The sequence below is a fragment of the Rana temporaria genome, chromosome 2 (genome assembly GCF_905171775.1).
Source record: "Rana temporaria chromosome 2, aRanTem1.1, whole genome shotgun sequence".
Lineage (NCBI taxonomy): Eukaryota > Metazoa > Chordata > Amphibia > Anura > Ranidae > Rana > Rana temporaria.
In genome coordinates, this window is record NC_053490.1 from 366619670 (window position 1) to 366634851 (window position 15182).

General features: G+C 42.3%; 1 protein-coding gene across 1 annotated transcript in view; it reads left to right on the forward strand.

Annotated features, from left to right (window-relative positions):
- The window catches only part of TAF8 (TATA-box binding protein associated factor 8), a 32484-nt gene extending 17642 nt beyond the window's left edge, over window positions 1–14842 (forward strand). Inside the window, exons 5-8 of the mRNA XM_040337702.1 lie at window positions 814–938; window positions 4511–4658; window positions 5287–5429; window positions 13800–14842. Of these exons, the coding sequence (XP_040193636.1) occupies window positions 814–938; window positions 4511–4658; window positions 5287–5429; window positions 13800–13931 (548 nt within the window). The 3' untranslated portion in view covers window positions 13932–14842. The remainder of the gene's footprint in view (window positions 1–813; window positions 939–4510; window positions 4659–5286; window positions 5430–13799) is intronic.
- Window positions 14843–15182: the final 340 nt, after the last annotated feature.

The window sequence follows — 15182 nt, forward strand, 5'->3', positions numbered from 1 at the left end:
TGGAGCCTACACACGGTCGGAATTTCCGACCAAAAGCTCAAATCGAACATTTCTTGTCGGAAATTCCGATCGTGTGTATACTGCATTTGGGTGTTTTCTGGTTAGGAGACATGCTGCTTTTTTCCACATCCCTTCATTGTATTGCTGTGTGAATAGGGTGCATGGTAAACAATAAGAAAGAGAAATAGCCTCTTAGGCCCCTTTCACACCTGCGGAACGTATGCCAGCTTTTTCATACATCCGTCTTTGGATGAAAAAGGGACATACATTAATCCCTATGAGATCGCGGGTCTGCTGACAACCGATCTCATCAGTGTCCGCAATGCTCTGATTCTGCAGACGGAGAAAAATCCTATTTTTCAATCCGTCTGCAGAGCGGATTGGGTGAACACGGACAGGCGGTCCGTGTTCATCCTATCCCCCCATAGGGGAGAGTGGAGAAATGACATCTGCAGGCTCAGCAGGGATCAACGGAGCGATCCCCGCTGAGCAAGAGGATAAACATTTACGGATCCTCATGGGATCCGTACATGTGAAAGGGGCCTTAGGGGCCTTAGATAGTTGTCAAAACCAACAAAGGTACTCCATTAAAGATTTCCCCATTTTTTCTGTTCTGTTGCCAATTCAAAATGTTGTTTGTTTTTTTGCTATCATTCCTGGTGACATTGGCCACCAGGACAAATAGAGTGGGTAATTCTCCCTAAAGTTGTACAGACTTATAAACATGACACGAGTTCTGACCACTCGCCACCTTATCCTAAACTAAAAAAAGTTTTATAGTCAGTTGCTCATGCATTGTTTTTTTTCTTGCAGCCCCTGTGACAAATCATCCTGTTGCCCCAAAAGCTTTAAGTGCAGGGCAGAACAAGCCACATCCTGCACACATTCCAGGTCACCTCCCAGAATTTCCGGATCCCCACACTTACATCAAGACACCGGTAGGAGCATAAGTAACACTTATTCTTTATTTATTACGCCAGTATAGTACAGCACTGTTTATCGGATAAAAGGCTATTAATTGGGAACAATCACATAAATATGACACGCGGAGAAGATCAGAAGATCCAACCAGGGCATGAAGGGCCCATCAAAATCAACACGCACTTTTCAAGGTGGAGGAACAATATGTATTATATGTATAATAAATTACAGAAAAGGATGATTCGTTTATTTGGAAAAAGATGGGTGGGTTTTGAGGAACTAAGTAAACCTATCCTAGGTTGAGTGAGTGTTGTAAGACACATAAAAGACTTGGAAGGAACAAATGCTACTCGAGAGAAAAATTGCAGTTTAAAGCAGAACTAAGGTGAGGGCAAAGATATTGCATTCGTATTTTGAAGGCAAAGCATGGGAACCATTTGGAAGCCACTGGCCGAGAGCACCACTAGTAAAAAAAAAGTGGTTGTATGTGTAAATAAGTCTTGCAGGGACATTAAAGGGGTTGTAAAGGTAATTTTTTTCCCTAAATAGCTTCCTTTACCTCAGTGCAGTCCTCCTTCACTTACCTCATCCTTCGATTTTGCTTTTAAATGTCCTTATTTCTTCTGAGAAATCCTCACTTCCTGTTCTTCTGTCTGTAACTCCACGCAGTAATCCAAGACTTTCTCCATGGTGTGGAGTGTTGTGCTCGCCCCCTCCCTTGAGGGGGCGAGCAGGAGAGTCAGGACACCCACTAACACACGGCTCCTTTCTCTATCTGCAACGTAGAGAGCGTCCTGACTCTCCTGCTTGCCACTCCCCCTCAAGGGAGGGGGCGAGCACGACACTCCACACCAGGGAGAAAGCCTCACATTACTCTGTGGAGTTACAGACAGAAGAACAGGAAGTGAGGATTTCTCAGAAGAAATAAAGACATTTTAAAAGCAAAATGGAAGGATGATGTAAGTGAAGGAGGACTGCACTAAGGTAAAGGAAGCTATTTAGGCAATTTTTTTTTTTTTTTTTACCTTTACAACCCCTTTAATGATAGGTTTTAGGGATAAAAGTCTTTGTGGAAGATAGAGATGTCAAAAAGGATTTCCCAACAACTATGTAGTATAAGGGCCTGTCTGACTGGATGAAAAAAACTTGTTGGTTTATTTATATAGTAATTTTGCTATACAGTTGTTAAATCTAAATACAATTGAAATTATTCAGTCATTTTGTAATGTATGTGTGGTCATCTAAGGGGAGATGAGGGTAAACTGGAGGTTTTGGGTGTTGTCTGCATACGGATGGTATTGAATGGCATAGAAATAGATAAGTGTGCCAAGAGTTGTTGTGTAGGTAGAGAAAAGTACAGAGCGAAGGATACAGAGGATAAGGCACTATTGAATCAGTCCCTAAAGCTTATCGTTTGGCACTGCCAGGTGATGGTTATCAGAAACAAAAAGAAAAGCTTTTATAGGTCAGCTTTCACTTTGAGAATGTAATGTAGGGCTGCAACTAACAACTATTTTCATAATCGATTAGTTGGCCGATTATTGTTATGATTAATCGGATAATAGCCTTAAAAAAAAATAATTGCAGTTTTTTTTTTTTTTGGGCCAATTTGTTGTTGGGCAGATTACAAAACACAAATTGCCGTAAAAACACATTGCATGCTTTTCTGCAGCTTCTCCATTGAAGTATATTGAACCAAAAAAAACAAAATTGCACCGTTTTGCGTTAAAAAGTCCTTGCCCTTTCCAAATACGCAGCAGCTGAAAAAAAATCATGGATGTGAACGTGTCCCATAGGAAAACATGTAACTGAACTGTAGTGTATTTCTGCAAAAAAGCACCAAAACACAGAGGTGTGACCCCAGGCCTGAGATGTTTAGTAACATAATGGGGGTTTAATAAAACAAAAATAAGTACAAAAAGAGCAAATAATTGCTACTGTAAGGCCCCGTACAGACAACCGAACATGTTTGCTGAAACTGGTCCGTGGACCAGTTTCAGCAGACATGTTCGGTCATCTGTACAGCCGAGCGGACAGGATTCCAGCGTACATTTGCCCGCCAGACCGTTTTCGAGCGGGCAAATGTTTCTAAACATGTTTAGAAACATGCCCGCTGGAATCCTGTCCGTCGGACATGTTCGGTCGTCTGTACAGACTTACCGTACATGTCCGAGCGGCCGCCATCCCTCGCATGCGTCGAATGACTTCGATGCATGCGTGGAAGGATTGAACTGCCAGGGCCGCGCACGTCGCCGCGTCATCGTCGCGGCGACGGCGCGGCCTCATCGCCGCGTATCGTGTACGCGCGGATTTCTGTATGATGGTGTGTACAGCCATCATACAGAAATCTCCGGGCGGGCATGTACGCTGAAAACGGTCCGGCGGACTGTTTTCATCGTACATGTTTGCCCGTCTGTACGGGGCCTAAGGGGTTAATTTTTTTACTGTGGGACAGTGAAAGTAATATATACAGTAGCGATTTGCTTTTTTGTACTATAAAGGGCTAATTTTTGTTTTTTTTAACCCCATTATGTTACTGGCCGATTAATCGATTATGAAAATTGTAATCGATTAATTTCATAATCGATTAATCAATTAGTTGTTTCGGCCCTAATGTAATGAGCCACTTTTTTGGGGTTTCAATTGTGAGTATGTGGGGTATAGAAGATCAAGCAATGAGTTTGGTATGGCCAATAGGATCAGGTTAGCCTGTTAGAGAAGAGCAAGTCAAGCCATTTGGATGCTCATGGGAGAGCAGAAACGAGACTGTAGATATAGATAAATAGAAAAGTATTAATAAACGTAAACATTGAACAGTAAAAAAAGAATAATAAAATGTTACACATGGGATGTGTTGGTGTGTTAATTGTATAACAAAATACAATATATACCAATTGGTAATGTTTTGTGCTTTCTTGGAGAGATGTGAAAAATTGCTTAAAAGAGAAGTATGTGACTTTCTTCTTTTCCGTTCTGTCCCCCCGCGCCGATGCCGGTCCAGGCATGTAGGAGGATCCTGACCATATGGTCGCAACCTTTCCCGAGCCTGACTGGCTCTGTGACATCAGCCAACGCTTCCAAGCGCCCATTGTCTTCTGAAAACAAGTGACAGGAGTGCAGAACAATCTGCACTCCTATGATCCACAGGAGAAGTACAGTCAAAGAAGCTTTGGCTGTACTTTTCCTTTAAAGATGAGCTCTAGGGTGAACTCTAAATAAAAACATGAAATACAGCTGTGAACTGCCAAAGAATCTGTAATTCTGTCTAGCTGTTTTATGATTCATACACCTTTTGCCAGACAACACAGCTAGGAGGCGACACCGATTCTCTTTCTAAAGTTCTTTAGGGCCAATTCACACTATATGCAGTGACCAATGTTTTACCGCATGCGTCTGTCACCGCAGGGACACATGGGAAGCAGGGTCAATCTAGAGGGGAAAGGGGGCTTGTGGGTTGTCATTGAGGTGTCAGGATTAGAGATGCTGTTGCAGGGTGCACTGTTGGAGGCAGTTACATTGAAGTGAGACTGCCAGTGGGGAGACGGAGAAGAAAAGTTTACAGTTTTATAGTCTATTTCTCTTACTGCAGACCTGCAGAGAACCAGTGGGAGATTACCAGGTCCTTCGAGAGAAGGCAGCATCTCAACGTAGAGATGTGGAAAGAGCACTAACACGATTTATGGCGAAGACAGGTGAAACCCAGAGTCTTTTCAAGGATGACACCAGCATTTTCCCACGTAAGACAGCAATTTTTTTGATGTAATGTGTAAGCCAACCAGCCCTATGTATTTTTTATATATATATATATATATATTTTATAATTGCGTTTTATATATTTTACTTCCAAAAAAGTGTAGCGCTGTATAGTAAGTGAATGAGTGACACGAAAGAATAAAAATTTATAAAATAATCAGTGAAATGTCCATAAACCATGCAACGTTCTAAGTAAAACATGCATGAACAGTTCATAAGCGTAAGTATCCAATGTAATCAAACAATGTGGAAATAAAGGTGATGTCAATCAAATCCTGTACGCTTATGAACTGTTCATGCATGTTTTACTTAGAACGTTGCATGGTTTATGGACATTTCACTGATTATTTTTTCTTTTTTTTTCTTTCGTGTCACTCATTCACTTACTATCCAGTGCTACACTTCTTTATATATATTTTAGTCGTTCCCCATATCGGGGTTATTGTGTCTAGCCGCAGGACATCTATCACAGATTTGTTTTTCACTTTGTTCTTACAACAATCATTTTACACCTAGCGCACATTTCTTTTTTATAACTATTTCTTTTACTTGCTCATTGCTTCTCTAGTTTCAAGGAGATAACCTTCTTTATCACATTTCCTTCCTCACCAGTGATTGCTGCTCGCCCTTTGTCCATCCCATATTTGAATGCCCTTCTCCCATCAGAATTAGAGCTGCAGCAAGTAGAAGAGACTGATTCTTCTGAACAAGATGACCAGACTGATACAGAAAACCTTTCTATGCATTTACATACGGTATTGTATTTAAGAATCTTATTTGTAGCTTTCTTGAATTTATCTTTCTTTTGCTTTCCTGATGCCAAAGATTTCTGTTTTAGGCCCTGTACACACGGCCGGGAATCCCGTCAGGAAAAAAACTTATTTTTTCCTGACGGTTTTCCTGGCCAGCTTGTCTTGCAATGCCGTGCATACAGACGGCCATTCAAAAGAACCGATGTTCTTTTGAATTGCAAGAACGCGGTGACGTCATCGACTACGATGAGCCGGCGCTCGTCACATTCGATACTGTAGCCGCCATCTTGCTACATCCCACACTAAACTTGTGTGTTACCGCGCATGCGTCAAACTCTTATCGAGCATGCGCGGGTTTACCTGGGACAGGTAAGCATACAGACGGTTTTCTCGGCAGGAAACACTCTGCCGGGAAACCCTATGAAAAAATAGAAAGCAGGGTTCTCTATTTTCCCGTCGGGATTCTCGGCTGTTTTCCTAATGGTAAAACTTTTAGGGAGCATACACGCGGCCGGGAAAACCGGTCATGTGTTCGAGGCTTTAGTTTCCATTATATAGGTAGTTACCAAAATTTAGCATGTAGCGCAGAGATATGTATGATGGATGTATGTTTCAATGTGGTAGATTCTAACCAGTACAGGGTTGTTTTTGGAGCCCAAAATTTGATAGTGGTAGCAGAGTGTTCGCCTTAAACAAAAGCAGTAGTTTAGATTTAGGTTTTGAAGCATACTGGCTGGCCACTTCTATGGGCAGTATAAACAGATAGTAAGAAACATGCATTTTATACACATCATAGTGGAATGTGGAGACATTGAGGGCCAGATTCACAGCGGAGATACGGCGGAGTATCTCAGATACTCCGTCGTATCTCTCAGAGTATCTATGCGACTGATTCATAGAATCAGTTACACATAGATATCCCTAAGATCCGACAGGTGTAATTGTTTTACACTGTCGGATCTTAGGATGCAGTACCGCGGCCGCCGCTGGGGGGAGTTCGCGTCGTAAACCAGCGTCGGGTATGCAAATTAGGAGTTACGGCGATCCACGACGGATTTTCGCGTTCGCTACGTCGCCGCTAGTCTAGCTTCCCGTCGCAAAGTTAGTCGTCGTTTTTGGTGCCTTAACTTTACACAGCAATCGTATTGCTGTATAAAGTATGGCAGTCGTTCCCGCGTCGAAATTTAAAAATTCACGTCGTTTGCGTAAGCCGTCCGGGAATACGGAATTACGCTACGCGCGTCGCCGTTCGAAAAAATGACGTCACTTCGCGCAAAGCACGGCGGGAGTTACGAAACGGAGCATGCGCAGTAGGTCCGGCGCGGGAGCGCGCCTAATTTAAATGGCACACGCCCATTTAAATTACACGGGCTTACGCCGGAGGCCGCCGGCGTAGTTTTTATCGCAAGTGCTTTGTGAATCAGGCACTTGCGATGAAAACTTGCGGCGGTGTAACGTATCTACGATACGTTACGCCGCCGCACTTCTACCTCAATCTGGCCCTGAGCATCTTTGTAAAGTCCTCCATAATGCGAAGATGTGCCTGTGCGATGGTTCACAGAGAATCATTGTTTAACCAACGTAGAGACCGGTAGGGCATTTTTCACATTATGATAAGTTATATCAAATTCAAAGCTTTGTAGGAGAAGGTGTCTTTCATACTGTATTGCTCTGTAAGCCTGGTATCGATACCCTGTCAGTGGCATATGCATGCAGGTCTCCAACCTTTTTTACCAGCATGGTGTGTCCTGTTTTTGTTGCGATGCCTCCAGTAAGCTTCCCATAATAAGTTGTTTTGGGTATGCTGGGAGAGGGCGCTCAGAATTTATTTTTTTCCAGACACCCTAGAGAATAAAATAGCTGTCGTTGCAAAACTTTGTCACACTATATTTGCACAGTGGCCTTACAAGCGCAATTTTTGGGGGAAAATACACTTTTTTTACTTATATGAATAAGACAATAGTAAAGTTAACCCAATTGTTTTTATATTGTGAAAGACAATGTTATGCCAAGTAAATTGATACCCAACATGTCATGCTTCAAAATTGCACCCGTTTGTGGAATTGCGACAAACTTTTACCCTTTCAAAATCTCCATAGGCAACGTTTAAAAATTTCTACAGGTTATCAGTTTTAAGTTACAGAGGAGATCTAGAGGTAGAATTATTGCTCTTGCGCCAACAATCATGGCGACACCTTACATGTGTGGTTTGAACACTGTTTTCATATGCGGGCGCGACTTGCGTATGCGTTCGCTTCTGCGCATGAGCTCAGCGGGACAGGCGCTTTCAATTTTTGTTTTCTCATTTATTTAACTTTTTTTTATTTTTACACTGTCCTTTAACCACTTGCTTACTGGGCACATATACCCCCTTCCTGCCCAGGCAAAATTTCAGCTTTCAGCACTGTCGCCCTTTGAATGACAATTGCGTGGTCGTGCGAGGTGGCTCCCAAACAAAATTGACGTCCACTCAGGAGTCCCACGCAGGGGTTTAAACGTTGTTCAGAAAGTAACTGAAAATACTAGCCCACCTGGCTACTCTTCAACAGCACTGGTACCCTAAATCACCAGATCTTCCAGTCCAACAGTCTTGGATGCGTACAGTCTTTGGGCTCCTTAAACGCACACAGCTTCAAGCCCCTCAATGCACACAGCTTCTGGCTTCTTGGTTGCACACAGCTTGAAGCCCTTCAGCGCACACAGCTTTGAGCTTCTTGGACGCACACAGCTTCTATCTTTACACAGAGATGCTCGGCATTAAAAAAAAAACTTAGTTTTTCAGCATGTCCAAAAAACGATGTTTTTCCAACATTATCATTAAAAACGATGTTGCCCACACACCATAGTTTTAAAAAAATTATGAACGAAGCACGGTGACGTACAACACGTACGACGGCACTCTGAAGGGGAAGTTCTATTCGCCTTTGGGCTGCTTTTAGCTGATTCCTTGTTAGTAAAAGACGATTTGCGCTTTTTTGTCTGTTACAGCGTGATGAATGTGCTTACTCCATTATGAATGGTAGTTTTACCAGAACGAGCGCTCCCATCTCATAACTCGCTTCTAGGCATGTGCGGGTTTAAAACGTAGTTTTAGCCCACACACGATCATTTTTTACAACCCGAAAAACGACATTTTAAAAAACGACGTTAAAAAATGCAGCATGTTCGGAAAAAAAAAATTGTCGTTTTTCACAAGCCGAAAAACGATGTGAAGGCCACACACGATCATTTTAAATGACGTTTTTAAAAACATAGTTTTTTTTCATGCCGAAAAACTACCCTGTGTACGTGGCATAACTCTCACCAGCCCTTCATTATATGGGCTGTGTGCACCTGGGCACACACCCTGCAGGCTATCTATAAGATCTGGACACAGGGTTGGAGATCCCATCCCACCCATATCTCTGAGGAATCTCCAAGCCACAGATCCCCTGCGTAAATCTAAGCGGGCGTAGCGTATCGTAGTTACGCTACGCCGCCGCAACTTAGAGAGGCAAGCCTCTGAAGAATCTGGGCCTCTGTGTCCACTTTAATCCCATCTTCATTGGGACAGAGCCTCGCTCTGCCACAATATATATTTCTTTGTTTAGGCCGATACGTATTCTTCTACATATTTTTGGTAAAAAAAATCACAATAAGCGTATAGTGATTGGTTTGCGCAAAAGTTATAGCGCCTACAAAATAGGGGATAGAATTATGTTTTTTTTTTTTTTTACTAGTAATGGCAGTTATGTGTTTTTGTCAGGACTGTGATAATACGGCAGACGCATCGGACACTTTTGACACATTTTTGGGACCATTTACATTTATACAGCGAACAGTGCACTGATTACTGTATAAATGTGACTGGCAGGGAAGGGGTTAACACTAGGGGGCGAGGAAGGTGTTGAATGTGTTCCCTGGGAGTGATTCTTACTCTGGGGGAGGGGACTGACTGGGGGAGGTGACCGATGGTTGTCTTTATGTACAAGGGACACACCCTCGGTCTCCTCTCCCTGACAGGACAAGGATCTCTGTGTTTTCACCCTTAGAGGGCACTTTTCCCCCTTAGATTCCTGCTCGTTTTTACTAGGGGAATCGGCTATTTATTTTAAAATATGTGCAGTACTTACCCGTTTACGAGATGCATCCTCTCCGTCGCTTCCGGGTATGGGCTTCGGGAATGGGCGTTCCTTCTTGATTGACAGTCTTCCGAGAGGCTTCCGACGGTCGCATCCATCGCGTCACGATTTTCCGAAAGAAGCCGAACGTCGGTGCGCAGGCGCAGTATAGAGCCGCACCGACGTTCGGCTTCTTTCGGCTACGAGTGACGCGACGGATGCGACCGTCGGAAGCCTCTCGGAAGGCTGTCACTCAAGAAGGAACGCCCGCTCCCGAAGACCCATACCCGGAAGCGACGGAAGAAGATGCAGCTCGAAAACGGGTAAGTACTGCTCATATTTTAATACAAATAGCCGATTCCCCTAGACCGAACGAGCAGGAAGCTAAGGGGATAAAAAAAATTTTTTTACAAAAGGGTGAACTCCCGCTTTAAATGTGAGATCTGGGGTCAAATGTCTTTTTTATTATTTATTTTATAAGAGGACCCGATCGTCTCTGCCGCTACCACGTGGTGGGGGGGCCCTCTCCCGCCCCCGTTAAAAGTGATCTTGGGGCAAACCTGCTGCAGAGACCACTTTTATCTGAAATAGGACCGTCCACTCTTGAAGAGGATACCGGGGTTATGGCAGCTAGCTACTGCCATATTAACAGTACTCCTCTTCAAACAGCTGATGTAAAATGACAGCATGCGGAAATTTCTTCATAATAAGCATCCTTTACCTGCAGACATTCCTCTTTTCACTTCCTCATTGTTTGTTTTTGCTCAGAAGTTGCTCTATTTCTTCTCTGTTCTGTTCACTTCCTGCTTGTCTGATTGTTACTCACCACCGTGATGGGAGGCTTTACTGCGGTGGTCAGTGACGTGCTCGCCCCTTCCTGGGAACTACATCTGTGCGGCAGGACGCTCTCTACGTGTTAGAGACTTCAAGGAGGTGTGAATTACTGGCCGTGCCGCAATGCATACTGGGAAATGTAGTTCTTACATGAACGAGCCCCGCAAACCAGGAAGTGAATGAGAGAACAGAAACTAGAACGCCGGAGGTGATATAGATGAAGGAATTTAATAGGTATTTACTCGTTTTTTAACAGAATCATTACACTATTCTGTCTACCTTGCAGACATTAATTTTAGGCAAAAATGTTTTTCCTTTCCAACTCCTTTAACCGGTTAACGCCCGCCTCATGTATATGTACGTCCACAGATTGGCTCGTACAGGCATATGGGCGTACATGTATGTCCCCGCCTTTCCGCGGGTCGGGGGTCCGATCGGGACCCCCCCTGGTACATGCGGAGGTCATTTCTAGCCGCCCCCTTTGCGATCGCTCCCCGGAGCTGAAGAACGGGGAGAGCCGTATGTAACACGGCTTCCCCGTGCTTCACTGTGGCGGCTGCATCGATCGAGTGATCCCTTTTATAGGGAGACTCGATCGATGTCAGTCCTACAGCCACACCACCCTACAGTTGTAAACACACACTAGGTGAACACTAACTCCTACAGCGCCACCTGTGGTTAACTCCCAAACTGCAACTGTCATTTTCACAATAAACAATGCAATTTAAATGCATTTTTTGCTGTGAAAATGACAATGGTCCCAAAAATGTGTCAAAATTGTCTGAAGTGTCCGCCATAATGTCGCAGTCACAAAAAAAAATCGCTGATCGCCGCCATTAGTAGTAAAAATAAAAAAAACTATCCCCTATTTTGTAGACGCTATACATTTTGCGCAAACCAATCGATAAACGCTTATTGCGATTTTTTTTACCAAAAATAGGTAGAAGAATACGTATCGGCCTAAACTGAGAAAAAAAAAATTTATATATGTTTTTGGGGGATATTTATTATAGCAAAAAGTAAAAAATATTGAATTTTTTTCAAAATTGTCGCTCTATTTTTGTTTATAGCGCAAAAAATAAAAACCGCAGAGGTGATCAAATACCACCAAAAGAAAGCTCTATTTGTGGGAAAAAAGGGACGTCAATTTTGTTTGGGAGCCATGTTGCAGAACCGCGCAATTGTCTGTTAAAGCGACGCAGTGCCGAATCGCAAAACCTGGCCTGGGCATTTAGCTGCCTCAAGGTCCGGGGCTTAAGTGGTTAAGGAGTATCTGTCACTTGTCCAAAGCTGTCACATATGGGGCTTTTTTGGCTCCCTTGTAATAGCAAAATAGGAAGTGCCCAAAAAATTGTGTTAAATTAAAACAAATAAAAACAAAAAATGAAAAACGCACACAAATTAGAATGCAAATGTGTGTGCGCGTGCACACGTGTATGTGAACTATTGCACCTGTATATCATTGCACATGCCAGAATGAGAACAATAATTATAGGTCCCTTATTTATGGTCAACTCTAATCTGATATGCTGTAAAGGCATTTAAAGCATCGCCCATTGATAATTTTCAATACCATTATTTTTCAGCCTTTCGCAGGCATATGCATTTTTTTTTCCAGAAAATATAGATTTGGTATACAGTAGCTGCATTTTTTTGCTTAGAATATAGGTCACAATTCTCATGCCTTAGCATCATCTTTCACATTATACAAAAAAAGTTGGGCTAACTTTACTGTTTTTTTTTCGTTTTTTCGTTTTTCTATAATTCATAAAGTGTATTTAAAAAAAAATGCATTTGAAAGACTGCTGCGCAAATACAGTGTGACATGAAATATAACAGCCGCCATTTTATTCTCTATGGTCTCTACTAAAAAAAAAAAATATCTATAATGTTTGGGGTTTCTAAGTAATTTTTTGGCAAAAAATACTGATTTTAACTTGTAAACAACTGTCAGAAAAAGGTTTAGGGCTAGATTCAGATACCTTTATGCGGGCGTAGCGTATCTCCTATACGCTATGCCGCCGTAACTTTGAGAGGCGAGTATGGTATTCATAAAGATTTTGCGGCCGAAGTTACGGCGGCGTAGCGTATTAGGCCCGCCTAATTCAAATGTTGAAGCTGTGGGCGTGTTTTATGTAAATTAAGTGTGACCCCAGGTAAATGATGTTTCTAACGAACGGCGCATGCACCGTCCGTGAACGTATCCCAGTGCGCATGCTCCAAATCACGTCGCAAAAAGTCAATGCTTTCGACGTGAACGTAACCTACGCCCAGCCCCATTCACGGACGACTTACGCAAACGACGTAAAACGTGAAAAATTTTACGCAGTTCCGACGTCCATACTTAACATTGGCTGCGCCATGTTTTTGGTGGTTTATCTTTACGCCTGAAAACGCCTTACGTAAACGGCGTATCTTTACTGCGACGGGCAAGCGTACGTTCGTGAATAGGCGTATCTTGCTGATTTACATATTCTAGGCGTAAATCAGCGTACATGCCCCTAGCGGCCAGCGTAAATAGACAGTTAAGATACGACGGCGTAGGAGACTTACGCCGGCCGTATCTTAGCAACATTTAAGCGTATCTCAGTTTGAGCATACGCTTAAAGTTGCAACGGCGCGGATTCGGACTTACGACGGTGTATCTACTGATACGCCCGTCGTAAGTCTATATGAATCTGGCCCATAGTCTTTAAGTGGTTAAACTGACCTCATTTACAGACCAAAGTTCAGTCCTTTGATCTAAGAAAGATATGTTACTTTGTTTATAGTTCTCTCTGATGTTGAGATGAATTTGTCAGGCTGCCTGTATTTTTTTTGTCAGCTGTCAGAAGTGAGCAGAGAACTCTGCACTTGTTCCATAGAATCAGGAAATTCTGTTTTAAGAACTGGAGGGGGGTAGAATCGTGATTTTGATTCTTTAACGATTAATCGTGCAGCTCTAATATAGTTTTGCAAATATCCTACATATCTTTATTCCACAGAACCTCTGCATTCAGAAAATATATAATGGGCTGGGGGGGTTTTGAAGTAGTTTTGTAGCCAAAAGTGCAGATTTTAATAATGTGGAAACTGGTTAAATAGAAATTGTGTCTTTGCAGAGAGATCCCTCTGACCCACTGATGCCTCCTTCCTCTCTCACAGTTGGTACTAAAATCTCCAGTATCAGATACTAGGGGGAGCAGCGACAACACGTTGTGTATATGTATATATATATATATATATATATATATATATATATATATATATATTTTTTTTAAATGCTTCCAAAAGATAGCCATGTTTGTCAACACACAAAGTTGTTAAATGTTCTTGTCCATACATGCATATGCCACATCATTTGCTACGCATTATTTTTCTTCCTTTCTCTTTTTGTAAAACGTAATTTTCTAATTGTGTTGATTTGCTAAATTGATCTTTTTTTTTTCTGTCTTGATAGGATGATCCTGGAGAAGAAAAGGAAAATTCATCGGTTCTTCAGCACAGCTCACTGAAAGGTGGTGAAGAAACCCTGATTGATAATCCCTATTTACGACCTGTGAAAAAGCCAAAGCTGAGACGAAAAAAATGACAACCCTGTGGTCAAGGGGAAAGCTATGAATCGGGGCATGCTTTACACACAGACTATGTCATGTGACACTGGAAGGCTATAATGTTGTGTTCCTCAGAGTTTCTCAGCACCTTTTAACATGGCTGGTTGGGCTGCTCACATTGATTAAAGACATGTCATGGACCATTGGGCTGTTGATGAAGTATTGAGATGCCTTTGCAGCAAACCAGTCCCAGTGAAAGGCTTAAAATCCATTTGTCCAGCTGCACCTAGGACTGGCCTCCCAGCACTGAGTTTTGTTTATGAAGAGTCTGGCTGGTGTCCAAAGAAGCAATGTCTATCAAGTCCCAAATAAACAAAACAAAAAGGCACTGAATACAATGTGTCAGTTTTCAAAATTTGAAAAGCTTTCTGTGTTACATGGATATGAGCTTTTGCAGAATTGTAATAAAAAGGCTATTAAATTGGCCACTTTAAAGAGACCATATCATGTTGTAACTTTTAAAAAAAAATTCAAACACATAACTGCAAAAAATATATAGTAATGACAGTGTGATGGTCAGAAGAAGAAAGCAGTGAGAGTTGTGGGGGATAATAGGGATAGACACACTTGGAAGTCTCGGTTTTGCCGTTGGACTTCAGGTTAACAATTCGCTACAGTGGAGTGATGTGGGGGCAGAAAAAGTAAGTGTACCCTCTTCTTTACAGGTATGTGTTTGGATGGAAAAAAAAAATTATAATGTGGTAAAGGTCTCTTTAATGTAATGTAATGTAACATAGCCATTTTTTTTCCAAGTGAATCCATGAAGTAACTTGTAAAAAATAAAAACCCTTTCAAGATAAAAATATTTTTGTTTTCAATTCAGCCCAATTTCTTTCTCTGATCTTAAAGCGTATGTCAACCCTAACAATAAACTTGTCTTAATCGCTAATTTTTTGCTCAATTTTATACCTTTCAAATGGGTTTTTATTTATATCTGAGAAGTGCATATAAATACATGTTGACCTTGTGTTGTGTCCTGTTCACTGTCCTGTGGCTAATTAGGCTTCTTTCACACTAGGCGGACTCCATCTCAGCGGAGTATGCCAGCTCAGCGGGAGATCTCTCAGTGGATGTCCGCTGAGCCGGCGGATGACAAGTCCCTCTCTGCTCACTGAGCGGGGAGGGGCTTGTGCAGAGCCGCTGTCTCCTATGGAGAGATCTGATCAAAAAGGACAGCATGTCCGTTTTCATCAGATCTCACCCGATCTGCCATGGATGGATGGCAATAG